Source organism: Metschnikowia bicuspidata (genome assembly GCF_001664035.1).
Source record: "Metschnikowia bicuspidata var. bicuspidata NRRL YB-4993 chromosome Unknown METBIscaffold_6, whole genome shotgun sequence".
In the NCBI taxonomy this organism is placed as follows: domain Eukaryota; kingdom Fungi; phylum Ascomycota; class Pichiomycetes; order Serinales; family Metschnikowiaceae; genus Metschnikowia; species Metschnikowia bicuspidata.
The window spans coordinates 596,450-619,643 of NW_017387736.1; the positions used below are offsets into that span (position 1 = coordinate 596,450).

The window sequence follows — 23,194 nt, forward strand, 5'->3', positions numbered from 1 at the left end:
TTTTTGTTTTTGATTTTGATTTTGTTTTTGTTTTTTGCTTTTTGATTTTGTTTTTGTTTTTGTTTTTGTTTTTGTTTTTGTTTTTGCTTTTAGCTTTTTGCTTTTTGTTTTTGTTGTTTTGTTTTCCAAGTCCCGCTCAAATGGCGCTGGGGAAACTACTCGGGTCTACGTGTGTCCTACATCCAGCGGGCTGCCATCTGGCGGAAACGTGTTTCGTAATTCCATGCCTCGCGATGTATGGTTGGGGCCACTTGGCCCCACGTGCACGTCCTCTCCGGAAGCGGTGCATGGGGCCGATGGGTGGTCATGACAGAAGTTCGCGTGGGGCTGTGCGAGATGCCGGTGCTGCACCCAGCCCTTCCCAGCCGCGCGGAGGGTCTGATGTCATGGTGTCGTTTCGTGGTGTTGGGTCAGCCGGCCCATGGAATCTCAAGCCTCGGGCAGTTTTCTCGAGCAGCAGTTCTCGGAGTTGTGGGAATGAAAAAGGATGCCGGGAAACGTCGCAAGGCGCCGGACAGACTGCAGGAGGACTCGGGCCCCGCCCGGTCACCTTGCCTTTCCGCTCCACTATCGCGTTCAGTCGCGCATGGTCATCAAGCAACTGGCAGGTCGAGTTTCCGTCAGGGCGATGCACCCTTTGCTTTCTCTGCATTCTGGCCCAAAAGTCTGTAAGCCCAAGTAAGAACGCAGGCACCGTGCCGAATCTGTAGCCCACGTCGCGAAGCCCGCCCGCGCCATCCGCTTGGCCGCCGTATCTTGCAAATAACTCTGGCACCCTAATTAACTTGTTGTGCTTCATCGGAGCACGCGCACACCGAATTCGTGGTGCTCGCATAGCACAACAATAGAACGATTTACCACTGCACGACAATAGAACGGTATACGCCGCCCCCCACATGCACATGGAGCTCTTGTATTGTTTTCTTGCGGAGATGCCATGAAATCTCCGCCGCACGCAAGACATCACACCACCACATCCACCACCACATCCACCACCACGTGCCAGACGTCCGGAGCGAAGGTCTTGACCTTTTCCAAGTGGGTGACAGTCCCCGCAAAGCAATCCTGCACTTCTTCAACAAGCGTTGTGAATTGGTCCTTGTGGACATTCTCGTGCACATGCACAATGGTGGGTTCTTTGGAGCCCGTGCTTGCAAACCGCGCGATCGGCCACGATGGTTTCAGGCTGGGAAGCAACCCGAGGTTCACATGACTAATTGCCGCAAGCTCCCAGGCAGCCAATCGCTGCGTCGCACACTCGTTGGACTCATGGAAAACAAAGGCCCTGTATCCTCGGGCTACGAAGTCGTTGATCTCGCCCTGGGTCACCACCTGGCCGCTTCTGAACACCTTGTACATATGCCCGTTTTTCTGTAGACCGCGCACCAAACCCTCGATGGACCAAGGATTGATTTCCCAGCAAAAAACCGTGGCGCCATTCGCTAGGTACGAGAGGGTGAAGTACCCGATTCCAGCGTACAAGTCAAGCACGGTCGTCCCCTCGAGGTGTCGGTAATTATCTAGTATTCTCTTCTTTTCTTTGATGTTTCCGCGGGAGAACATAGTGTATCTTGGAGCCCACGTCTGGTGGATGCCGTTTTGGAACACCGTGCACCAGAACGCCTTTTCGAGGTCGGGTGCAAACGGCTCCGCAAACAATTGGGGTGTGGGGTCCGGGCCAAAGTCTCCCCACAAAGGCACAATATTAAAGGGCCTTCGCATGGCGTCCTCCTCGATGATTGGCTTGTTGATTGCAAAATGTGTGACTGTCCCGGGAAGCGCTGTTTGCATGTATCGGAAAAACTCATTTTTGTTTATCAGAGTATCGAAAGTCTCGAGCCAGAGGTCCGAGTCGAATGACCCTGTGTTAAATAGCACCATGGGTGGGTACACAGACCATTTCCTGGGTGTCTTTTGAATGAGAGGTGGGATTTTGCTGTGGTCATCGTCGCTAAAATGCTCCCGAAGGTACCGTGTGACATGACCTGCGAAGGAGTCATCTTGCATCGGCATTGGCCGTTTCACAACCAGAACCGTGATATCACCCGCATGCGTTTTGAGTAGTTCGGCAGTCTCTTCAACAGACCCACGAGAAAGGATGCTGAACCTTGTGCCATCTTTTTTTATTTTTTGAGACTTATCTAGTAAGTTGTTAGCTTGGAGAATGCTCTTCAATGACTTGACGATTTGTGCGTTCTCGGTGGTAATTTCAGCAGCCATTGCGCAAGAAGAAATTGGACTGTTCCAAACTTTTTATACCAATGTACCTGAAGGGCTGAATGCCTTGAGCGTGCTCCTTGTGCTTAAGTTGGTCAATTCCGGTGATCATCGATATTTAGTTGATCATCGCGCAGCGCGCTCTGGAGATTGGAACTATGGAAGCATCACAGTAGGTAAATGAGCGAAACGTATTGCATACATTTTCCTGTTGAAAACCCCAACAATTAGATCAGACTCAGTGGTGGCGATAGATATTTGAATATCGTAGAAACCAAGAGCATACACAGCTCTCCTATTTACGAAAAAGAATTTATGATACAACAACACCGTATACGGCCCTGACATAAAATACCATGAATGCGCGGATCAGCAAGATTATCAGAAACAAGAAAACTCGGTTCAAATGATTCCAATGTTAAAATAACACAAAGAGGACGAAAACATTCACATAGCAAAAGAGTGGCTTGCAAGGTATGCTGGGGATAAGCAACAACGTGGTTAAAACTGTGCGTACCTTATTTTGTCGAACCGTCTCCGCGTCAGGTAATACCAATTATGGACCACTCGCAGTGCGTTGAGCCTGCAAAGGCGCATTGTTGTCAAATTTAACCAAGATCCATTAATTCACACTTCTGGCTTCCTCGAGAAGCCTCCAAGGAAACTTATGTCTGTATTTGTACGTACACGTTGTTGATATATAAGTACGTACGAATAAAAATCTGAGTCTACTTGAAAAAGAGGCCGGCACATGGAAATTAATCTTCTCTCGGAACACCCGACACGGTTGCTTGAGCTGCGGGGAAACAGTAGGTACTGCCATTCCAAAGCCGAGCTAACAAATTTACGAAGCCACGACGCACACAGAAAAAGACGGGAAAACTCACACCACTGATTCCGTTGACTTCCAGGGGCTTGGCCATAGTGCAAAGGTTGGCCCCAGGCGCCGCGTGCTCAGGCGCGATAACAATAGACGGATACCACCTGCCAATGCCGGCACATGCAAATACCAAATGGAGGCCCGATTCCCTCGATCCGTTCCGTGGATTAAAACCCCGGGCGTATTTTTCCAATGTTAGAAACGGCCCGGAATCACTATGTTGCCGGCACCCACCAGCACGTCCCGCTTGCAGCTGGTGCTTGGCCGGGCCTCTTGTTTCAATTTTAATGTACTAGACAACTCGCGCCTCACAGCTCGCGCGCGCTCCCCCGGCATCGTTCCTTCATGTGCTGGCTGCCCCATAAACCCCTCGACATTTTCCGTAGAGCTTTTTTGTTTTTTGTTACCCGTGGCATCTGCATCGTTGACTCCCCTGGCCTTTTCTGATATCGCTCAAAGGCCCCATAACAGGCGATTGCACAGCTGTTTGGATTTCCTGCTGGCACCGATCCATCTCAGTCTCTCGGCCTCGAAATCTCGACAATAACATTGACTCTGTTGGACATCAAGCATAGTTCTCGTAATAGCAGCCACATATCGTTTGCCTGCCACTTACCCGCCCAATTGCAACTCTGGAACCACTCCAATTGTCAAGATTGATTCAAAAATGTCGGAGCCTCAGCCGCAACCCACCATCCCTTCCACATCCCCACATATCCCTCAGCCCACCGACAGCCCCCCGCCAAACCCGAACTCGGAGTCTCTGTCTCGCTCGGAAATCAGCCCTGCGAGCGCTACCGCGGGCGGCAGAATCATACTGAAGAATGTCTTGTATGTGGGTGGCTTGAGCAAGTCTGTTTCGGAAGACATTTTACAGGAGTTGATGGGCACCAATGATGCAATCACTTCGATCAAACTCTTGAACGACAAGAACAGGCCTGGGTTGAATTACGCATTCATCGAATTCCGGTCGGACGAGCAGGCACGTGCTGCGTTGGAGGCCTACAACGGCCAACCGCTCCACGACTCCATGCTCAAGATTAATTTCGCCTACCAATCGTCAACATTCACCACTTCCCAAAACACCGACGAGCAGTTGTTCAACATTTTCGTGGGCGACTTGTCCCCTGAGGTTGACGATGAGGCCTTGTACAAGTTCTTCTCGCACTTCCAGTCCTTGAAACAAGCACACGTGATGTGGGACATGCAAACCTCCCGGTCCCGGGGTTATGGCTTTGCCACATTCCGTGACTCTGCAGACGCAGATCTGGCGTTGCAATCGATGAATGGCAAACTGCTTCTTGGTCGTGCCATTCGCTGTAATTGGGCTTCTCACAAACAGGCCCCCGGGCCGAGACAGAATGCTGCACGCACTCAAAATCAGAGACCGTATCGAAATCAGTATCCAAGATACCAGAGCGGCGCGAGCCCAAGCCTTCCCAGCAACCAGGGTTTCGTCATGGAGCCGTCCCCGTTTCCGCTTCCAATGTCACTTCCCGGCCAGGATCTCCAGCAACAAACTTTCGTGCAAGGCGCAGGTCCTCTGATGAACCCTCAGCCATATGACGTGGTTGTTAGGCAAACACCGTCATGGCAAACCACAGTGTACTTGGGCAATGTGGCCCACTTCACGCAACAGAACGATCTTATTCCAATCTTGCAGAACTTTGGATACATCATCGACTTTAAATTTCATCCAGAGAAAGGATGCGCTTTCGTCAAGTATGACAGCCACGAAAGAGCGGCCCTGGCCATCTCCCAACTAGCCGGATTTAACGTCAACGGAAGACCCTTAAAATGCGGCTGGGGAAAAGCCCGTGCTCCCCCCACCAACCCGTATCAAACTTATAATGCAGTCGTTGCCCCAATGTATGGTGGAGGACAGTAGTGTGGCCTGTTTACGGTGAGCTAGTCTTACCAGAATGAGATTGCGAGCCCCAAACCGTTCGCTCTCGCAAAGGATATTCATCAGCTCTGTCGGTCTTGATGTGGTGCGGTGAAACAGGTATAATAGCAGGAGAAACACCATATATAAACAGTCATTCTGTAAGAATTGATAAGAAAAATAAAGGACGCGACGTATTTTATCTCAATACTTTCTATGCGTCTTACTTTGATGCTCCCCGCTTTTTCCCAGCAATAGAGAGCGCACCCTCACTCGGATGGACATGAGCAGCGATTGAAAAAAAAAGGACCCGAGAATACATCTTCTCAGAGCCAACATCATCGCTGTTTCTGGAACTAAAGTTCTTACGCACACGAGATACATTTTGTTCTCAGTGACTTCACTGCAAAGCTCAAACAAAGTCTGAGATATTATTCTTTAGACTTAAGATCACGCTTTCGTGAAAGATACTCAAACAATAAGGTATTGAGAAAATCCGCTTCTTCCACATACGCTGACGAGAGAAAGAATACTCTTCTGCTCTAAATCGTATTATTCCCGTTTGGAAAGTTATCCACCATAGTCTCCGGAACCTCGCTGCATGTACTTCCTTTTGTTGACCTTGGTGATTCTACTGATTTTATATATTTGCATCTTCGCCAGCATTCCATACACGTTGCTTGACTCTCTATTTAGCTCCGACAGGTTGACGTTCGCCAAAGCGCTCTCAAGCAACCACAAGTATCTTGGATTCGGCACTGCCCTTCTCGTTGTTGTCATCAGTGCCATTTCATTCCAACCCAACAAATTATCGCTGCTCTCAAAACGATTACTCTCGCTAATGGCCGACTACAAACCAACATTGATGAACCGCAAATGGCTTCCTGGTCTGGCTCGACAACAGAGATCGACCAGAGAATCACGGCTTGCTTATAAAACCGGCGGCGAAATAGGTGGTTTAAGCAATGAAGGAAACACCTGTTTCATGAACTCTGTGCTCCAGTCCTTGGCTTCGTCGAGATCCCTCCTTAAATTCTTCGGCGATAACATTTACGACGATAGAAAGGTGCATGCTGACGGTGAAGTCACAAAGATGAGAACTGGCAATTTGAGCTCGCACATGAAATTCACGGCAGCACTCAAATGTTTACTTGATGATCTTAATGGCGCTTATGGTTCTCGCGGCAAGGAGTTTAGCACGCGTATGCTCTTGAAAAGAATGCCCGACGGGCCCAAGCAAAACTTTTTTCTGGGGTATAATCAAGAGGATGCCCAAGAATTCTACCAGCTGGTGATGCGCATTGTGGAGAAGGAATACAAAAATACCTCCCTGAGTCAGCCTTCCTCACCGGGGCCCGAAACCAAAGATGATGTTTCAAAGTTTGTTCGCTCTGCAGACATCCCAAATCATATATCTGGCTGTGAGCGTCTCGGTGAATTGGGACCAGTGTACGTTCCTGCCCATCAAATTGACCCAAACGTGCCCAACAGTGAGGACCGCCTAGCCCCATTGGAATTGGTCACGCCTGTCGATGGTGTCACCGCCGAAAGGATTGGATGCATAACATGTGGTGAAATTGGCGGAATCAGGTACTCTGTCAATAGTGGATTGAGTTTGAACTTGCCTTACGACAGATCATACGGTACACACTATGAGCTTATCCAATTATTGAACGAGTGGAAGAAGCCAGAACTCATCGATGATGTTAACTGTAATAGGTGCGGCTTGATTCAGACAAGAGAGTTTTTACAGGAAAGCATCGAGACATCGAATAACGAAAAATTGACTTCCCACTTCTCAAAGCGCATAGACGAGATCAATCAAGAGCTCGAAAAAGACTACATCTCAGACGAAGTCTTCGAGAAATTGACCACGAAGCAGATGATTCGGAAAACGACCAAGTCAAAACAAATTTTGATGAGCAGACCTCCCCCGTTGCTTTGCATACACATCAACAGATCCGTTATAGACCCCAACACCTTCATGATAATGAAAAATGGAAAGAGTGTGTCGTTTCCGGCCGTTTTAGACTTGAACAACTACGTCGCAGACCCAAGCTCGATCAATATGGACGCAAGACTACCCTTCAGCAAACGGGATCAATTCAAGACTGAAGCGGCAAATGATGTGGCAAATGACGAGGCCTTCACATCACTCGACGATGGGGAGCTCAACAACGAGGCATCAAGCGATTTGAATGTGGCCGACTCGCCTGCGGAGACATACCAGTCTCCTCCAATAGAAAACGAAGACTTGAAATATCGTCTCAAGGCAGTGATTTCACACATGGGCACCCACAATTATGGCCACTATATTTGTTACAGACGTTGGCGTGGTATCTGGTGGAAAGCTAATGATGAGGCCATTTACACAACCACCGAAGCGGAGGTACTTTCGTCTCCGGGCACGTTTATGCTATTTTATGAGTTGAAAGATTCTGCCGATGAAGACCAAAAAGAGTTTATGGATGAAGAGGCGGATGAAAAGAATGACTCCGCTACTCTGAACAACGCAAGCCCTGATGTTTTCTCTCTGCTGAGCCTGGAGAATGAAGAAGAAGAAGATCTGAGAGATTGCACCAATTCCAACCCCTCTATTTGGGGAGATCACCGAAGTGATTCTGAGGAGGAGCGCAGAGAGTTGTTTCCTGATTCGGAGTTTAATCCAGGTGAAGAGCGTGCCTATCAGTTCTAATGCTGAATAATCAATGGATTATACAAGTGTGAAATCGAGATACTCCAACCTATCTTCATATTCGAATAGTCCTCTGCAAGTATTTCGTTAGTTGCGTAACATGAACTGACGAGAAACCAAGACATAGGACTTCAGTAGTAGCTTTAGTACATATGCAAGTAAATAGAAAACACCATGCTATTCAGAATTGTTACCATTTACCTTTAGCTCGTGGGAATTCCGGAATTATCACTCCAGAAACATTCGAGCTAATGCGCTTGTGTATAAGCCCGTGTGCTAGGATCAGAGCACGCGATGCTCATCTCGAGTAACGCACTGGCGCATCAAACGAAAAGAGCAAAAATGGGCAGAAAACTCAAAGGCAGGCAATTTCAAGCAAAAGGCTTGAAAGGTGCTCTCCAAGTACACATTGCGCAGGAGAAAGTGAAACAAGATACGCAAAGGGCTCTCGAAGCACAAAGCCAAACGCAAAAAGATAAAGCGAAGTCTGTCAAAAGTGGAGGAGCAAAAAAGAGACAACCGGTACACGTCGTTCAAAAGAAAGCTTTCATTCCTTTCAGTCCAAATGAAACTTTACTCTTAGTGGGTGAAGGTGATTTTTCCTTTGCCTGTGCACTTGTGCGGCAGGATCTCATTCTGCCTGAAAACTTGATTGCAACAGGTTTTGATTCAGAAACTGAGATGCAGACAAAATACCCTGAAGCTATGGAAAACGTGAAATTTTTGAAGGAAAGTGGAGTTTCTGTTCTTCATGAAGTTGATGCAACGAACCTCATGCAATCCTTAAAGTTGAAGTCGCTGGGCAAAAACCAAAGAGTAAGAATCTTTGAGAATGGAAAGAGACTCAATTATGTGATGTTCAACTTTCCACATAATGGCCGGGGAATAAAAGATGTGGACAGAAACATACGAGAGCACCAGAAACTTGTTCTTGGATATTTCAAAAGTTGTATTGCCTTATTTGATGTCGTCAACAAACGCTCCAATTCCGCGGCCTCGGGGTACCTATCCGAAGAAGATAGTACAGCCGAAAAAATCGTCATGTCATTGTTTGAAGGAGAGCCTTACATCTCTTGGGGTGTGAAGGCATTATCTCGCAGTGTAGGATATCGTGTTGAGAGATCGGGGGCATTTGATTGGCCTTTTTTTGCAGGCTATCACCATAGACGTACCAACAGCATGAAGGATACTACGAAGCCCGCATCCGAGCGTGATGCGCGTATATACTTGTTTGACAAAGCTCTTTCAAAAGAAGAGTTTGAAAAGTTAACAGGCAAAAAAAGTAAGAAGAGAGATGATGATAGTGACGAAGACTAAAGCGGTTCTTTCCATAAAGAAGCACATTTATTATGCCGGGAAAACCCGCACACAGTCATCGATGAAGAAAATCTCATGTGTCAAAGGATCCCGAACTTTCCCATTGCGAACAAGATTGTCTCTCTCGAACTTACCTTCGGGATTGAGCAATTTGTCAAATGGGTAGATGTTTCCATTCGGGAGTTTGAATGGGTTGTTATATATACTGGTGATGAGTTGGGCGTAAGGTAGGGTCTGACTCAAAGAGTAAAGTTCTGGAGAACACACGGGACACTGATTGATTTTCTGGAGGAGCTTGTAATACTGGTTTGGACCGCGTAACGACAAGTCACGCAAAGAGCTGGAGTCTAAATTGTCCAAGACACCATCACATTTACCGGCCTCAAAAATTGTATTTTGCCGATTGCAAAAACAAGATTTTGTTTTCAAGCTGGAGAGCCCCGCAGAGAGATAGACAAACAATGGGTATGTTTGTGGGATACCATATACTTTAGTGTAGTCTTTTGTAAAACACTCCGATAATCCTTGCCAGTATTCTTCGGTCAGAATGCGGTTATAATGGTTTAATTCACCAGGCTGCGCGACCACCAGTTGTGATAGAAGCGAGGCAATAAGGGATCCAGGTGGCGGGGAGAGGTTCTGAAGGGTTTCCGCTGACATGCTTAAGCTGGAGATACATACTAGCAGGGACCCGAGTCTGGTGAGCCTGTCACGATTCTTCACAAAAATTTCATCTTCGTTGTGTCCATAATTCTCTCTTCTAGCATATGGCGCTAGATACTTTTTGCTATATGCCGTTGCTTGGAATGGGTCGCCACTCTCGATCAAAGATAAATACTTGCAGTAGTGGATTTCGAAGAGTAAGTTTGAGCCAACCTTTTTGAGTGCTGTTCGGTTGTCATTGTACCATGTGGAAATAGCCTCGAGGTCATGGTCTTCACGTATAGACCTGTGGACTCGGTTATAGCTGGAATAGACATCGTGATCAATGAGCTTTGAGAAAGAAAGACGTGAGCGCAGCTCTAATTTCTCCAAGACCTCGAGGCCAAAATTGACATCTTTCTTCACGTTCGACTTCAATAAGTAGTCTACAATGAGTAGGTTAGTTTCGTCACGGTACCAGCTGATGAGGCTCTCATTATGCAAATCAAGGACTTCTTCTGATTCGGTATTGCTTGCACCATCGCTACTTTCAGAACCTCCACGTGCTCTCACCGTGTAATTCTTGAGCTCACTCAACCGCTCAGCTCGATAAGCCAACCGCAGTCTATAATCCTGGTCTTTTTGAACAGCCATAGCGAGTTTCTTGTGATGATGGTCGTAAACCTTGATAAGACGTTTTACTGACGCAAGTTTCTCGGCGGCAGTGAGCAGGGAGCATTTCTTAATTCTGGAGATTTCCTCCGTGACCAGTTTCTTAGATTTTTCGATCTGTTTCTGAATGATTTTGATGTTTTTCTTGATCAACTCGCTAGGCACGACAAACTGCACGCGGTGGGTTTGAACGGCAAAACTTAGTGTAGGCTCGCTCATTGCTCGACTCAAGTTTAAACCAGGCCCGATTTGTATAGCATGAAAGTAGGTATGAAATTCCCTATAGTGTTAGATGGCATGCAGGCCCGAGGGGTCAGGAATCTGGGGTCTCCCCATGTTGAGTTTGGGGAACAGCGAAATAGTGCGCGCGCAACACTTTTAAAGAGTGGCAAAATGGCGCAATTTAATGTATCGAAGATTTGATTTCCTGGTTCGAGATATAATTCGACTAAGTGTTAATATCTTCAAGTGAGAAGCTGGGCGCATAGTTGCACCTATCATGCATGTATCATCAACGGGTGTAAAATTTGCGTCACTTCTGTAAATATAGATTTTGAGCTACTGAATTTCAAGTTGCTAACTGGTACAGCTGCATCTACCAGCTAGACATATAACCTTTCGTGTCAAACAAAGTATCTTTTTTTCTAAAAAGGAGAAGACTGTAAAGTGTGGGGGGCTGTTCCGACAGAGTGCATTCACAATCAGTATCTAATTAATACATTCGTGATCGCCACTCCTCATGTCATCTCTTCCTCGATTCGAAACACATCTCTATTCCCAAGATTTTGCGCCTGCACCAGAGTCATTTCAATAGGTTCTGTATCGTTGAGCCTTCCGTACGTGTTTTGGCCCCTCCCAAACAATCTTGCTATTTTCGCCTTGGCAGAGCCGTACTTTGAGGCAAGCCTCTCCCGTAATAGCAGGCGACCACTTTTGCCAATCAAGAAATAGAGCGCGAGGAATATAAGCAAAATAAAAATGAACAGCCCATAGATTCGATGCGGTTGAACGGTCCACTTCAGCTCATGAGGTTCTTTGTTATAGGTCTCATAGTCATACTGAGGATATTTGGCGTCAGCTGGAGCTTCGGAATACATAGGGCGTTTCGACACGTGCTCAGCTTCCGCACCATAGATAAATGTCCCTTCAGCCGCCGTGAAAACGTATCCGGGCCTGGGTAATTCGACAGCCAGGGAGTCCAAGCGCTTAGAGTAATTGTTGAATGCCTGTGTGTACTCATCATTGGCGTATAGAATCGCTCTTCCTAGTGTCCACGAAAACGAAGACCCACCCAACTTGTCCATTAGTTGCAAAGATTTGAATTTGTCATTTTTATTGGGGATTTCATTGATACCAAACCGAGGAAAACCTAATCCAACATGTAAGAAATTTAAAATCCAAGATGCTTTGAAGCAAAGCTCAGCCAAGTCCTCTTCCTTGATTTTGGCCTTGGGATCTCTTATACTATTCATTTCCAAGAGGTCAGTCAAAGGGCTGTAGCAAATTTGCTGGGTTTTCTTGTATATGACACTATAGTCATACTTTTCAGTCTGCGAATCCTCATTCAGGAGACTTTGCGATGTAAGCAAGCTGTTGACAATATCCCAATACCCACTCACACCTATGAAGTGATTGATATCAAAGTCAAAAGAGGGTATCATATCACTTAGTAAGCAGGAGCTCACTTTGCTTTCTTCCCCTAACTGCTGGCAATTCCCACTATATTTCGACTTGCCCAGTGTATAGGTGTTATTAGCGAGAACAGGAAAAATGGAATTCATGCACTCCTGAAAGTCACTTCTTCCCGTGAAGTCGATGTAGTGGTCATCTATTAGGCCAGTGAAAGTATATCCTTTAGGCAAGCACGGATCCGATATTGGGGTACGGAACCGATATGCATCTTCTGGGAAATCATTCTCCTTTCTGAAGTCCTCAAGAAGAAGTTTGAGGTACCTGTGATGCGCTTGGAACATTCCAAATCCCAAAAATGAATCCGAGTACACGCTTGACTCTGTCAATTCTGGAGGAGCATATTGATTATTCGATATGGCGTCAACTGGCTCAGTGACGTTTTGGAGCTGCGGAAGGGTGTAAAGAGAGACTTTATACAAATTGTTGTTGTGTTCTTCAATTTCCGTCTTGTTGGGTTGAAACACGACTTGCGTCGATGCTCCGCCCATGTCCAAGAGACCATACGTGGTATGATCTTTGCCATGCTGGTGCTCCTCGGGCCAATCGAAAGATCCCACTAATGAGTTGATAGAAAGCCATCCATATAGCCCTTCTATGTTTCCATCTACAATATTCACGTGAGATTTGCAGTCTGGCATGAAAAAGTCCGAGCTCTGGATCAAGTACTGACATACATTCTCTAGGATTGGCTCCTGCTCGTTGGGTGGAAGTAGGCGCATCCCCGCTGTGGCATGAACAAAAATGGGCGTTCGATAATGCTCGGATTTGGGTACCACCGACCCGGCAAGATTGAGCAAATAATTGAGGTGATGTTTGCCCACCTTCTGGGGACTCTGGTTGAATGATGAAAGCCCCGGTTTGATGGACCGGTGCCATTTCTTGCCTTTGTGCACAAAGGGAAAGCGAACAGTCTTACGCTTATTGTCGTTTTCTCTTTCTGTGTCTGATTCGGAGTCAGAGTCTTCATCTGTTAGGAGCCTGCTCCGCTCACCCTCATCTGCAAAGAGTCTTCGGACTAAATTCACTCTGGCTGCACCACCGATATTCGTTCCAGCATTTAGAGCATGGTGGGGATTTAGCCAATTATACACGTGTACACGTGATCCATGTGATCCGGCGTCAATCACGACGATATAGTCATAAGGAATACCTTCCGGAGAAAGTATTGGGCCAGGGCTGATTTTCCGATGGGCCTTGGACTTGCGTTTCAGTTTCGGTGACATATCCAGCATTGCGGATATATTTCCAAGTACCTGCGAATGTGATTGTCTTGCCCTTTTCCTCGTGTGATGTCCTCTCGCAGATCAGAAGAATGGGTGCCTGTAGATTACCCTGTCTTATTCACATACAGTTCCTGAGGCCCTTAATCCTGGCGTGTCCTAGAACGTGTCTGGCGCGATAGACACGTGACGCTGTCAACGCGGCATTTCCCTGCAGTCTAATTCGCCTGGAGATAAGACCAGAGTGGTTTATTCCACTCATCGTTCCACATCAGTTCGTGACGAAAAAATGCCGGAATATCAAATCATTGGGTATGTCATTACCTCCAGCTGATTCGGTGACAGTCTGATATCAAGCTTTTTGGATCCTTGCTTGAAACATCCAGCTGAAGCTACCACCACTCATGACTCATTTCGAACCTAAATTGTACTAACTGCACAGGGCCGGAATCATTGGTCTTTACACTGCATTCCAGCTTTTGGACAGGGGAATTGATGCCAAGCAAATCAGTATCACTGCCGAATTTCTTCCTGGAGATGAGTCCATCAGATATACATCTCCCTACGCTGGAGGTAATTTTTCATGCATTACAGGCAATGATCCAGACACGTTGGCATTTGACGAGTATACCTACAAAAACTTGAAGAGAATTCAGCAAGTTTTGGGCGGGCCTCAGTGTGGTTTGGCAGAAACGGTGTCTACGGACTACTGGGACACGCGGCCAGCAGATGTTAAAATCAGCTCGTTGAGAAGCTACCTCGTCAATTATAAAGAGGTACCCGTGGCAGACTTGCCCGCGGGAGTCCTGTTTGGTATTCGATTCCAGTCATGGAGCTTCAATTGCCCCAAATTTTTGTTCAGCGTGTATGAATACTTGACAAAACAAGGCGTGTCTTTTCAGAAGCAAAAGTTGCAGCACGTTTCCGAGGCATTTGGTGCAACCACTCGTGTGGTCTTCAATTGCACTGGGCTCGGGGCCAAGGATCTTGGTGGTGTAGACGATTCGGCAGTTTATCCCACCAGAGGCCAAGTCTTGGTGGTAAAGGCGCCACATATCACCGAAAACGTGATGAGGTGGGGTGATGACTATGCTACCTACATCATCAAAAGACCTTCTTCCCACGACCAGTTAATTTTGGGCGGCTTCATGCAGAAGGATGACTGGACGGCAGATACCTTCAGGCTGCAAAACATGGACATCTTGAAGCGGACAACTGCTTTGTACCCTGAGATTCTTGAGAAAAACCCTGGCGGCCCCCATATTGAGGACCTCGAGATTCTTCGTTCGGCTGCTGGTCTTCGGCCCAGCAGACATGGCGGTGTCAGAATTGAAAGGCAAACCTTGGACAACGGCCGCAAGTTGGTCCACAACTATGGAGCTAGTGGATATGGATACCAAGCCGGCTTTGGCATGGCCAAAAAGGCTGTTGACTTGGCTCTCCAGCATCCTTCCAAATTGTGATCTTCAAATTTAGATCGCATTAAATAGCGGGGTTCAACCCTCTCTGTAAGAATGTCACCCTCCCATAATAAAACGAACACTAGTTGCTGCTATCAATCATGAGCCCTTTCTCTTCCTCTGCTTCGACATCAACGCCATAGTCTCCTAGCGCTTCGCCCCAATCATTGAACCACATATTCCGGGACATGTTGCTCCGATGGTCCAAGAGTTTCTTTATGACGGCAACATTCCCTATTTTTCGCAACTCTTCATCCGAAAGTTTCCTGCCTGTGAACTCAACATTGCCTCCATCTGGTGGCCATGGGAGGTTCAACTGGTCGTCGTCGTCGTTTTGCTTAAATTTCACGCCATCACCCAATGCATTGCCCCACGGAAGAACCCAGGTCCATGGCTGTCCAAGGGCGTTTTTCAAATTCTGATATATCCCTAAGTCATAAGGAAAGATCAAGTCGTCTGGCGCGAAATTCTGCGGGACAATGGGCTCATCTACTTCATTGTGGATGTCTCTTAATTCCAAGGAGTCATACATTGCCGCAGTGGGATTCCACGATGAAAGCGTGGGCATCTCCTTGTTGTGAACCATTTTGAAATTGTTTCTTATTTTCAACCAAAGTCTTTCGGTGTGGAATTGAGACTCAATGCGCTCAGACTCCCAGACCTCGATCTGCGTTTTTCCGCTTGCAAGATGGAGGATGCATTTGATGAACAAAACAAAGACGGCGAAAAACACAAATGCGTCTAGTGGTACTAACAAAATCACCGCCGTGAGCTCCGATTTCCTGATCAAGTATGCGGGCAAGTGCATGTCATTCCAGAAACCCACTGCACGTTTGAGAAGCTCCCATAGAGTTAGCCCTGTGGCGAATATCACCCACACCAAGAATCTGATGAAATGCGGTGTATTCCCATTTCCCACGCAGTTGTTTGTCCAGGGGCAATGATGGTCCATTTGAAGCACACAAACATTGCATTTTCTGCAATGGTGTGCTCTTTCTGGTTTGAAATTGTTGCATTTATTGCACCATCTCTTCCAGCGAGAGGGTGGTGGAACGTACGATTTCGGGCCAGTACCAGGACGCTTCCAGATAGCCAAAATATAGGATACCCATACCATGGTCACGTACACTTGGTAACAAATCTGGGCTCTTTTGCTCATGTGATTCGAGAATATGAAGAAATGGGATCCATACCCTATAGTGGCAATCAACGCACAAGGAATCTGTTGAAAATGTTAGTTTTGGGTTCGGGGAGAAGGTAGCTCTATGACGTGTACAATAAAGCAGAGTTAACATACAATTATGCCGAGCATCGGCCAGCGAAATTCCCACATTGCTTGATTTGGCTAATCACGTAGATTACAAATATTGGACGAGAGCTCAGCAGGACGCGCGTTGGGCATTTTATTCCAAGCAGGAGGCTGACTTCCGAGCCAGACAATCTGATTGATCCAGATTCCCTGTTCTCTAACGCGATCTTTGTACTTTTCTCATCTGTCCCATGTAATTTAAATTTATGGCTGATTCACTTTCTTTGCGCTCCAGGTTTCTTTCTCTTCGTACCGCATCATCAACGCTCGATTGGGAACATGACTTGCAAGCACCACAGGTATAGATCTTGTGCCAGGAAAGTCGAAGAATATCAACAATGTAATTAATAGTTTGCGTGGAAGCATTTTGCTCATATTTCCCTCTGAAGCACATACCTCTAAATTTCACATGAACTCGCAGAGCCGATGACCTCACGACTCTTTGATCATCCAGGCTTACTTCTCTTGATTCCATCGAATCACAACTTCGATATGCTTTGATTCTGATCTTTATTGAATTTTTTGTCAAATTTATGGTCTTTTGTCACCCAAAATGAAAAACCTAGCAGCTTGTGGAACAAACGCGTCACGTGACCAGTCTCACCGAAGTGGCGATTTGGTGGCCGTGTGTCCAAGAGCCCTACACCAGCCTTATACTTCAACAATGGTATGCCGCCCGCCAAACATGTGAATTATCCCCTCAAAACTTACTAACCTTCTCAGACTTCTATCGGAACGGGCTACGACTTGTCTAATAGTGTTTTTTCGCCAGGTATGTTCCACCCCACGCTTCTCGTTCGCCTTTCATTGGCCACATACTAACATTCTAGATGGCAGAAACTTCCAAGTGGAATACGCCATGAAAGCAGTGGAAAATGGAGGCACATCTATTGGCATCAAGGCCAAAGACGGCATTGTGCTTGCTGTAGAAAAAATTGTCAACTCCAAATTGTTAGTCCCTGGTAGAAACAAAAGAATCCAAACTATCGACAGACACATTGGCGTTGCATACTCAGGCTTATTGCCTGATGGGCGCCATTTCGTCAATCGTGGCCGTGATGAGGCCCAATCCTACTCTAGCATCTACAAGACCCCTGTGGGCGTCCCTGCTTTGATGGACAGGTTGGGGCTCTACGTACAAAACTACACTTGTTACAATTCTGTGCGCCCGTTCGGAATAGTGTCGATAGTCGGAGGCGTCGATGAAAACGGGCCCCATTTGTACATGGTGGAGCCAAGTGGAGCTTTCTGGGGCTACTCTGGAGCAGCTTCTGGAAAAGGTAGGCAAACGGCCAAGCCCGAGTTGGAGAAGTTGGATTTTGAGCTGTTGACAGTGAGGGAAGCTGTTAAACATGCAGCCAGAATAATTCACCAAGCACACGAGGATAATAAGGATAAGGACTACGAGTTGGAGATCTCCTGGTGTTCGTTGGAAGAAACGGGGGGACAGCATCAGTTTGTGCCGGAGGACTTGTTGCAAGAAGCTATCAAGCTCGCTCAAGAAGAAGACGACGAAGAAGATGAAGAAGAAGATGAAGAAGATACCGAGATGGCCAGTTAGAAACACTAGTTGCCTGGGTGCGGTGTAGATCACAAATAAACGACAGATAAAACGAGTCATAGCTGGTGAGATTAGTGTATGTAAATTTTATTTGCAATGCTTCGTAATTCATGCTGTATGCCAAAAATGCAGAACGATGCTGCATAGCATGGGTCCGTGTTCTTCAAATGATATAAGGTGTGACGCGGTGACCTCCGAGATCTACCAGGACTACCGCAGAAATGCTTAATTTTTTTTTTTTTTTTCAATCAGTCTGTTGCTGAAAACTTAATGAATATTTCGTGGAATAGATGACTCCTGTGTAATCCATAAGAAAATCGTCTTTCCAGGGGCATTCTTCCACCAACACTTCCACAGGTCGCACCTCACATATATGTATACCCTTTTTGGAAAATCATCTACACGAGGCTCGCTGCTCAGCCAAACAATAACCCAAGGCGAACACCAGAATTTCAATCACTACTCCAAACTTCCACCGACACCTCACGATCAATTCGTGCGAGGAGCCCGCTCACTTTATTCTGAATTTATCAAGAATATTCTCACCACGCTAACTATTTTAATTAGTATCACGCATGAGATGCTGCATTCTTTAGAGCACACCCAAAATACAACTCTAGACAACGTGTCGCTTGTTCCAGATGGACCTGTCCCATTCGAAAACCTGGAATACACTGCTAACTCGAGTCTGTTCATAAGTCATCCTAATGAAATTCTGCGGATCGAAGAATTGACGTCGAATAAAAACTCGGTATTCGAGACTTCAGGCGCGTCGTCAGGTGGAGCTGAGCAGGAATGTTCCCAAGCCAACTCGGACGATTTTAGCCTGATCTTCACCCCACTAGAGAAACTTAACGCCACCGACAAACTGGACTCTTCGGGATCAAGCTTTCATGATGGACTTCGGGATTTGGAACTCTCAGAGCATGAAACAGATCCGAAACATACAGATGAAGCGGACTTGCCACACTCACAAGAGGGCGACAATGAACATTTGAGTATCTCGCACAAAGAACATGCATTGAACTGTTTTGAACTGCCGTCTTCACATCCTCATAGAAAGCCATCAAAACGTATACACTCGCCTCATCAGACACCTTTAAAACATCTGGAGAGGTCTATACAAGTATCTCCAAGTCCTTTCCTGGAATTGGAAGACGGCTCCGAGTGTCAAAGTTCTTCACTAATTGATGACACCCAGGCGCAATTCGACTTAGATATCAATATTGACGAGTACAAAATCAACGTAGGGCAACGCCGAGGATCTCCTTGGCGTAACTTTCGTTCCACAAACCTTCATCCCATACCATTGCAGCAGAAAAGTGTGTTGAATAAACGGGACTTCTCTGAGGCTAACACTGCTGGAGTGTCTTCCACGGACAGAATCGAGGATCTTTCTAAACAACTCACGAATTGTAAAATTCAACTCAAGCTTTACGAAAAGTTTCTTCAGGATTTGATTGACAACCAGTCAGTAAACGTTGACGAAGTTACAACATTGCATCTGTATCTTGACCGCAATACAGGCTCAGCCACGAACCCCAATTCGTTCGAACCAACAGTGATGAGAGACGCTTTCCCAGAGAAGGAGCTGATAGAAATGGCAAACTTGTTGGAAGACTTATACGCAAGCGTGGAGGAATATCAGAACAAGTGGCGTGATGCTGATAGCAAGATTTCGGGACTCAACTCTTCCATGGGGGATTTTCTGAGAGAGGTTGCTAGTATCCTTCAAAAGCTTGGGATCAACACTGCCAGTATCATTGATAGCGATGCGTGTGTAAACCCTGAAGACTATCTTGATCGAATCTTGGATCTACTACGTAAAGTGCATACCACCAATCCTTCTTCAGCGTATACTCCGGCCAAGTCAACCCCCGTCCGGTCCAGAAGCCCATCTGGCATTGAAGAGTATCGGGATTTCTCTTCCATAAGGTTGCCCATTCGGAAACAGGAAAGCGGTTTATCTGAATTTGGCAGTATGACTTCAACGCCCCACAAGTCCGATCTGAGAACAATCGCTGATGGAAGTATCGACATTAAGCTCCAAGAGTATCAGGCCATGATCGACGGTCTTCAAAAGGAAGTCAACGAGCTCAAGAGCCAAAGCCGTATGGGCTCGGTTTCGGATCTAAGTGATCATACATTCTACACTCACAGATCCCGAGACAGGGAAAAGATGTTTCACTTGAAAAAGGAGTACGAAAACCTACAAGAAGCGCATCATGAACTTATCAACGAGCATCACGGGTACAAAAATTCCCTGGAGCGGACCGTCGCTTCACTCCGGGCCCAGTTGGAAAATCTTCAGAAAGACAAGCATAACCTCCGCTCGGAATTGACGGGCATGAAGTGCATTCAGCGAGATTTGGAGGTATCCGTGGAGAAGCAACGGGTTCTCACGGCAGAAAAAATCAAGCTTTCGTACCAGGTGGAATCCCTCACCCAGGATAAGGTGAGCATGCAAAAAACCCTTGAAACCTTCAGCGAGAAATTTTCAGCAGTTTCAGAAAAGAACACGCCTAGCGTCGACGCACTACGCAAAAGGGCCAACCATTCGTCTGATCTCCTAGACCATTTGTTTGAGTTGGACGTCGAGGAATTCGAGAAGCTTTTGAAGTCATTCAACAAGATTGCAGACGACGACTCGCTTGAGGACCCGAGGAAGAAGATCGGCCTTCTTCTGCAGTACAAAGGGACCAGGATTTTAGATCAGCCGGGAAAGGCCATTCTGTCGATGCGAGACGCGCACAGAGCGGTGTTCCAATTCTTTTCTCGTGCGGTGGACGTCATTGTCAACGACCACATCCGGCTTCTTTTGAAGGAAAGCGAGTTGAAGAAGAGCCACGATCTGCGCGTTGCTGAACTCAACACCCAAATCAGGGTTTTGGAGGAGCGCAACAGGCAAATGAGCGAGCGCCCTGAATACGTGCATTCTCCTCGACTGAAACTACGAATCGAGGAGCTCACCAGCCGCTGGAAAGCCGAGCGAGAGGCAAGAATACTTGAAAATAGACAGGCCGAGAAGCGGTTGCACGAGTTGGAGCAGGAGGCGAAAACGAACACCTGATCACTTGTCCTGGTGCACATGGTTTGCAGCCGGTCCGCACCCAAGTGTGTTGCAGCATACCAACAGAATGCACCCTTTTTTGATTTGTTTTGCTTTTTTTTTTTTCACGCAGACTAAAGAAACAAGCCCACGAATATTCCCTGAAGATATACATGGATCCATCCACCTGAGGTCCTGCCCTCTCGTCATCAACCCGTGATTCTCCGTCTATCGCCAGCAGGCAGTCCCCTACATCCGTGCACCTTGCGACAAGCTTTCTGAAAGAAAAAATTTTCCAGCACACGGGACTACCGATCTAAGCACCACGTCTCCTATTATCATGCCAGAGCCAAGCTACGAGGATCTCGAGAAAGAAATTTCGGTGGATGACATCGACTTTTCCGACTTGGAGGCGAGATACGCCGTCGACGCCAACATCGGCTTGGAGAACTATGTCGTGGTAGATGGAGCCCCTAAGGCCCCAGCTTCCAAAGCCCCATTGTTGGAAAAAGTGTTGAAGAAGTTCTTGTCCAAAGCGGGCGAGGTGCTCGAGGGTGAGGCTGGAATCCACCTCCCAGTGGAGAACAACATGACCAAGGGCTACCTTTTCGTGCAGTACAAGACACCTGAAATGGCCGCTGCCGCCGTGTCGCAGTTGAACGGAAAGCCCTTGGATGCCAAGCACAGATTGTTTGTGAACAAGCTCTCCGACATTGAGAAGTACTGTGCCGAGGGAAGCGTGCCCTCCACGTTTGTTGAACCAACGGTGCCACCCATGCAGTCCTTCGGCTACTTGAAGTCGTGGTTGCAGGACGACGCAGGCCGTGACCAGCTCGCGTTGCACTACTCGGAAACCGTGGGTGTTTTCTGGAACAACAAGAACAACGACCCCAAGCCTGTGTTCGAGCCCAGAAAGGGCTTCACCTCGAAGTACGCCAAGTTCTCGCCCAAGGGCACGTACATGTTCTCCATCCACCCACAAGGTATCCAGTCCTGGGGTGGGGAGAACTTCGAGCGCATCAGCAAGTTCATCCACCCTCAAGTGCGCTTGATTGACTTTTCGCCCAGCGAGAAGTACATGGTCACCTTGTCCCCTGCGCCAATCACGCCGCCCGACAACGCAGCCGACGCCAAGGACTTCCCCTTCGGCCCCGAGTCCGAGGGCCACAAGTTGGTGATCTGGGAGTTGGCCACCGGTGAGCCCGTGAGAACCTTCGCCTTGCCTCCCCACTTGGAGGCGCTGAAGGACATGCCTTGGCCTCTTGTCAAGTGGTCTTTCGACGACAAGTACTGCTGTCGTCAAGGCCCCGATGCCTTGGCCATCTACGAGACCCCATCGTTCCAATTGTTGGACAAAAAGCTCGTCAAGATCGAGGATGTCATGGACTTCGAGTGGGCTCCCGCGGGTGTCAAGCTCGAGGGCTCCCGAGCCGAGGCCGGCGAACATGTCTTGTCTTATTGGACCCCAGAGACTACGAACCAGACTGCTAGAGTTGCATTGATGCAAATTCCCTCCAGAAAAGTCATTAGAACTGTCAACATCTTCCAGGTCAGTGACTGTAAGATGCAATGGAAGCCTGACGGCGCCATGTTGTGCGTGAAGGTCGACCGTCACACTAAATCCGGAAAGACGTTCTTTTCGAACTTGGAGTTCTTCAAGACTACCGAGAGAGATATTCCGGTGGAGAAGTTGGAGTTGGACGAGGTGTGCGTGAACTTCTCCTGGGAACCTACCTCGGACCGGTTCGTGATCATCACCAGATTGGATGATGGCAACGACAACCCTGCCATTGCAAGAAACGATATCACTTTCTACAGCCAAGAGATCACCGGTAAGGGTAAAGCCAACAAGTTCAAGGTTTTGAGCAAAGTGCAAAAGAAGCACACCAACACACTTTACTGGTCGCCTAAGGGTAGATACATTGTGACTGCCACCATTTCTAAGACTTCGGGCGAATTGGAATTCTGGGACACCCAATTCGAGGATGAGAAGATTCTTAAGAAGACCGAAGTCAAGTTGTTAAAGTCTGAAGATTTCGGAGGAATCACCAACATCTCCTGGGATCCTTCTGGTAGATTTGTCGCTGCCTGGTCTTCTCAGTGGGTCCATGCTATCGCAAACGGTTACAAATTGTTTGAGCTCACCGGTAATTTATTGAGAGATGAGTCTATTGACTTGTTCAAGGACTTCATCTGGAGACCTAGACCAGCTTCCTTGCTCACAGCTGCCGACTTGAAGAAGGTCAAGAAGAGCTTCCGTGAGTACAGCGCTCAGTTCGACGAGCTCGATGCCATGGAGGCCGATGCTGCCACCAGAGAGGCTATCTTGTTGCGTCGTAGATTGTTGGAGGAATGGAGATTGTACAAATCCAGATTCGACAATCAAAAGACCGAGGACCGTACTATTGAGGCTGAGGTGGTTGAGGAGATCAAGGAGGAGATCATTGAGGAGAATGAAGAGATTGTTGAATAAGTGCCTCTGCACTCCTGGGAATGGGTCATATGCAATAATTAAACTACTAAACATGCACACATGGATACATGTAGCCTCTGATACGATACACGGGCCTCCGCGGACGTGGAAGTTGTTCGTGG

The 23,194-nt window shown here is 47.3% G+C and overlaps 12 protein-coding genes across 12 annotated transcripts; 8 read left to right on the forward strand and 4 right to left on the reverse strand.

The window, feature by feature from the left end:
* METBIDRAFT_217904 (uncharacterized protein) lies at positions 1-837 on the forward strand. Its single transcript, XM_018855106.1, has one exon. The coding sequence runs from the start codon at positions 141-143 to the stop codon at positions 708-710; it is 570 nt and encodes a 189-aa protein (XP_018710174.1). The 5' UTR covers positions 1-140; the 3' UTR covers positions 711-837.
* Positions 838-963: 126 nt separating this feature from the next.
* TRM12 (Trm12p) lies at positions 964-2,007 on the reverse strand (the record flags this gene model as incomplete). Its single annotated transcript, XM_018857953.1, has 1 exon — positions 964-2,007. The coding sequence occupies one exon, from the start codon at positions 2,005-2,007 to the stop codon at positions 964-966; it is 1,044 nt and encodes a 347-aa protein (XP_018710175.1).
* A 1,844-nt stretch (positions 2,008-3,851) lies between these two features.
* On the forward strand, positions 3,852-4,946 carry METBIDRAFT_23914 (uncharacterized protein; the record flags this gene model as incomplete). Its single annotated transcript, XM_018855272.1, has 1 exon — positions 3,852-4,946. A coding segment is annotated over one exon (1,095 nt), but the record flags the coding sequence as incomplete, so codon positions are not given.
* A 346-nt stretch (positions 4,947-5,292) lies between these two features.
* On the forward strand, positions 5,293-7,862 carry UBP1 (ubiquitin-specific protease). The gene has a single exon (XM_018856261.1). It carries the CDS (start codon positions 5,584-5,586, stop codon positions 7,675-7,677), a length of 2,094 nt encoding a protein of 697 aa, XP_018710177.1. The 5' UTR covers positions 5,293-5,583; the 3' UTR covers positions 7,678-7,862.
* A 157-nt stretch (positions 7,863-8,019) lies between these two features.
* On the forward strand, positions 8,020-8,994 carry METBIDRAFT_79647 (25S rRNA (uracil2634-N3)-methyltransferase; the record flags this gene model as incomplete). Its single annotated transcript, XM_018859104.1, has 1 exon — positions 8,020-8,994. The coding sequence occupies one exon, from the start codon at positions 8,020-8,022 to the stop codon at positions 8,992-8,994; it is 975 nt and encodes a 324-aa protein (XP_018710178.1).
* A 30-nt stretch (positions 8,995-9,024) lies between these two features.
* METBIDRAFT_46353 (glucose-induced degradation complex subunit) lies at positions 9,025-10,527 on the reverse strand (the record flags this gene model as incomplete). Its single annotated transcript, XM_018858028.1, has 2 exons — positions 9,025-10,151; positions 10,185-10,527. 2 exons carry the CDS (start codon positions 10,525-10,527, stop codon positions 9,025-9,027), a joined length of 1,470 nt encoding a protein of 489 aa, XP_018710179.1.
* Positions 10,528-11,045: 518 nt separating this feature from the next.
* METBIDRAFT_79649 (uncharacterized protein) lies at positions 11,046-13,223 on the reverse strand (the record flags this gene model as incomplete). Its single annotated transcript, XM_018859105.1, has 2 exons — positions 11,046-11,238; positions 11,293-13,223. The coding sequence occupies 2 exons, from the start codon at positions 13,221-13,223 to the stop codon at positions 11,046-11,048; spliced, it is 2,124 nt and encodes a 707-aa protein (XP_018710180.1).
* A 246-nt stretch (positions 13,224-13,469) lies between these two features.
* IFG3 (Ifg3p) lies at positions 13,470-14,835 on the forward strand. Its single transcript, XM_018856262.1, has 2 exons — positions 13,470-13,532; positions 13,663-14,835. Exons 1-2 carry the CDS (start codon positions 13,510-13,512, stop codon positions 14,681-14,683), a joined length of 1,044 nt encoding a protein of 347 aa, XP_018710181.1. The 5' UTR covers positions 13,470-13,509; the 3' UTR covers positions 14,684-14,835.
* METBIDRAFT_45729 (palmitoyltransferase) lies at positions 14,763-16,013 on the reverse strand (the record flags this gene model as incomplete). Its single annotated transcript, XM_018857954.1, has 2 exons — positions 14,763-15,902; positions 15,978-16,013. The coding sequence occupies 2 exons, from the start codon at positions 16,011-16,013 to the stop codon at positions 14,763-14,765; spliced, it is 1,176 nt and encodes a 391-aa protein (XP_018710182.1).
* A 529-nt stretch (positions 16,014-16,542) lies between these two features.
* PRE10 (proteasome core particle subunit alpha 7) lies at positions 16,543-17,752 on the forward strand (the record flags this gene model as incomplete). Its single annotated transcript, XM_018859238.1, has 3 exons — positions 16,543-16,656; positions 16,713-16,761; positions 16,820-17,752. The coding sequence occupies 3 exons, from the start codon at positions 16,543-16,545 to the stop codon at positions 17,548-17,550; spliced, it is 894 nt and encodes a 297-aa protein (XP_018710183.1). The 3' UTR covers positions 17,551-17,752.
* Positions 17,753-17,776: 24 nt separating this feature from the next.
* On the forward strand, positions 17,777-20,780 carry METBIDRAFT_218059 (uncharacterized protein). The gene has a single exon (XM_018855108.1). The coding sequence runs from the start codon at positions 17,924-17,926 to the stop codon at positions 20,618-20,620; it is 2,697 nt and encodes an 898-aa protein (XP_018710184.1). The 5' UTR covers positions 17,777-17,923; the 3' UTR covers positions 20,621-20,780.
* A 159-nt stretch (positions 20,781-20,939) lies between these two features.
* On the forward strand, positions 20,940-23,072 carry PRT1 (translation initiation factor eIF3 subunit b; the record flags this gene model as incomplete). Its single annotated transcript, XM_018857989.1, has 1 exon — positions 20,940-23,072. The coding sequence occupies one exon, from the start codon at positions 20,940-20,942 to the stop codon at positions 23,070-23,072; it is 2,133 nt and encodes a 710-aa protein (XP_018710185.1).
* Between the last annotated feature and the right edge of the window lie 122 nt (positions 23,073-23,194).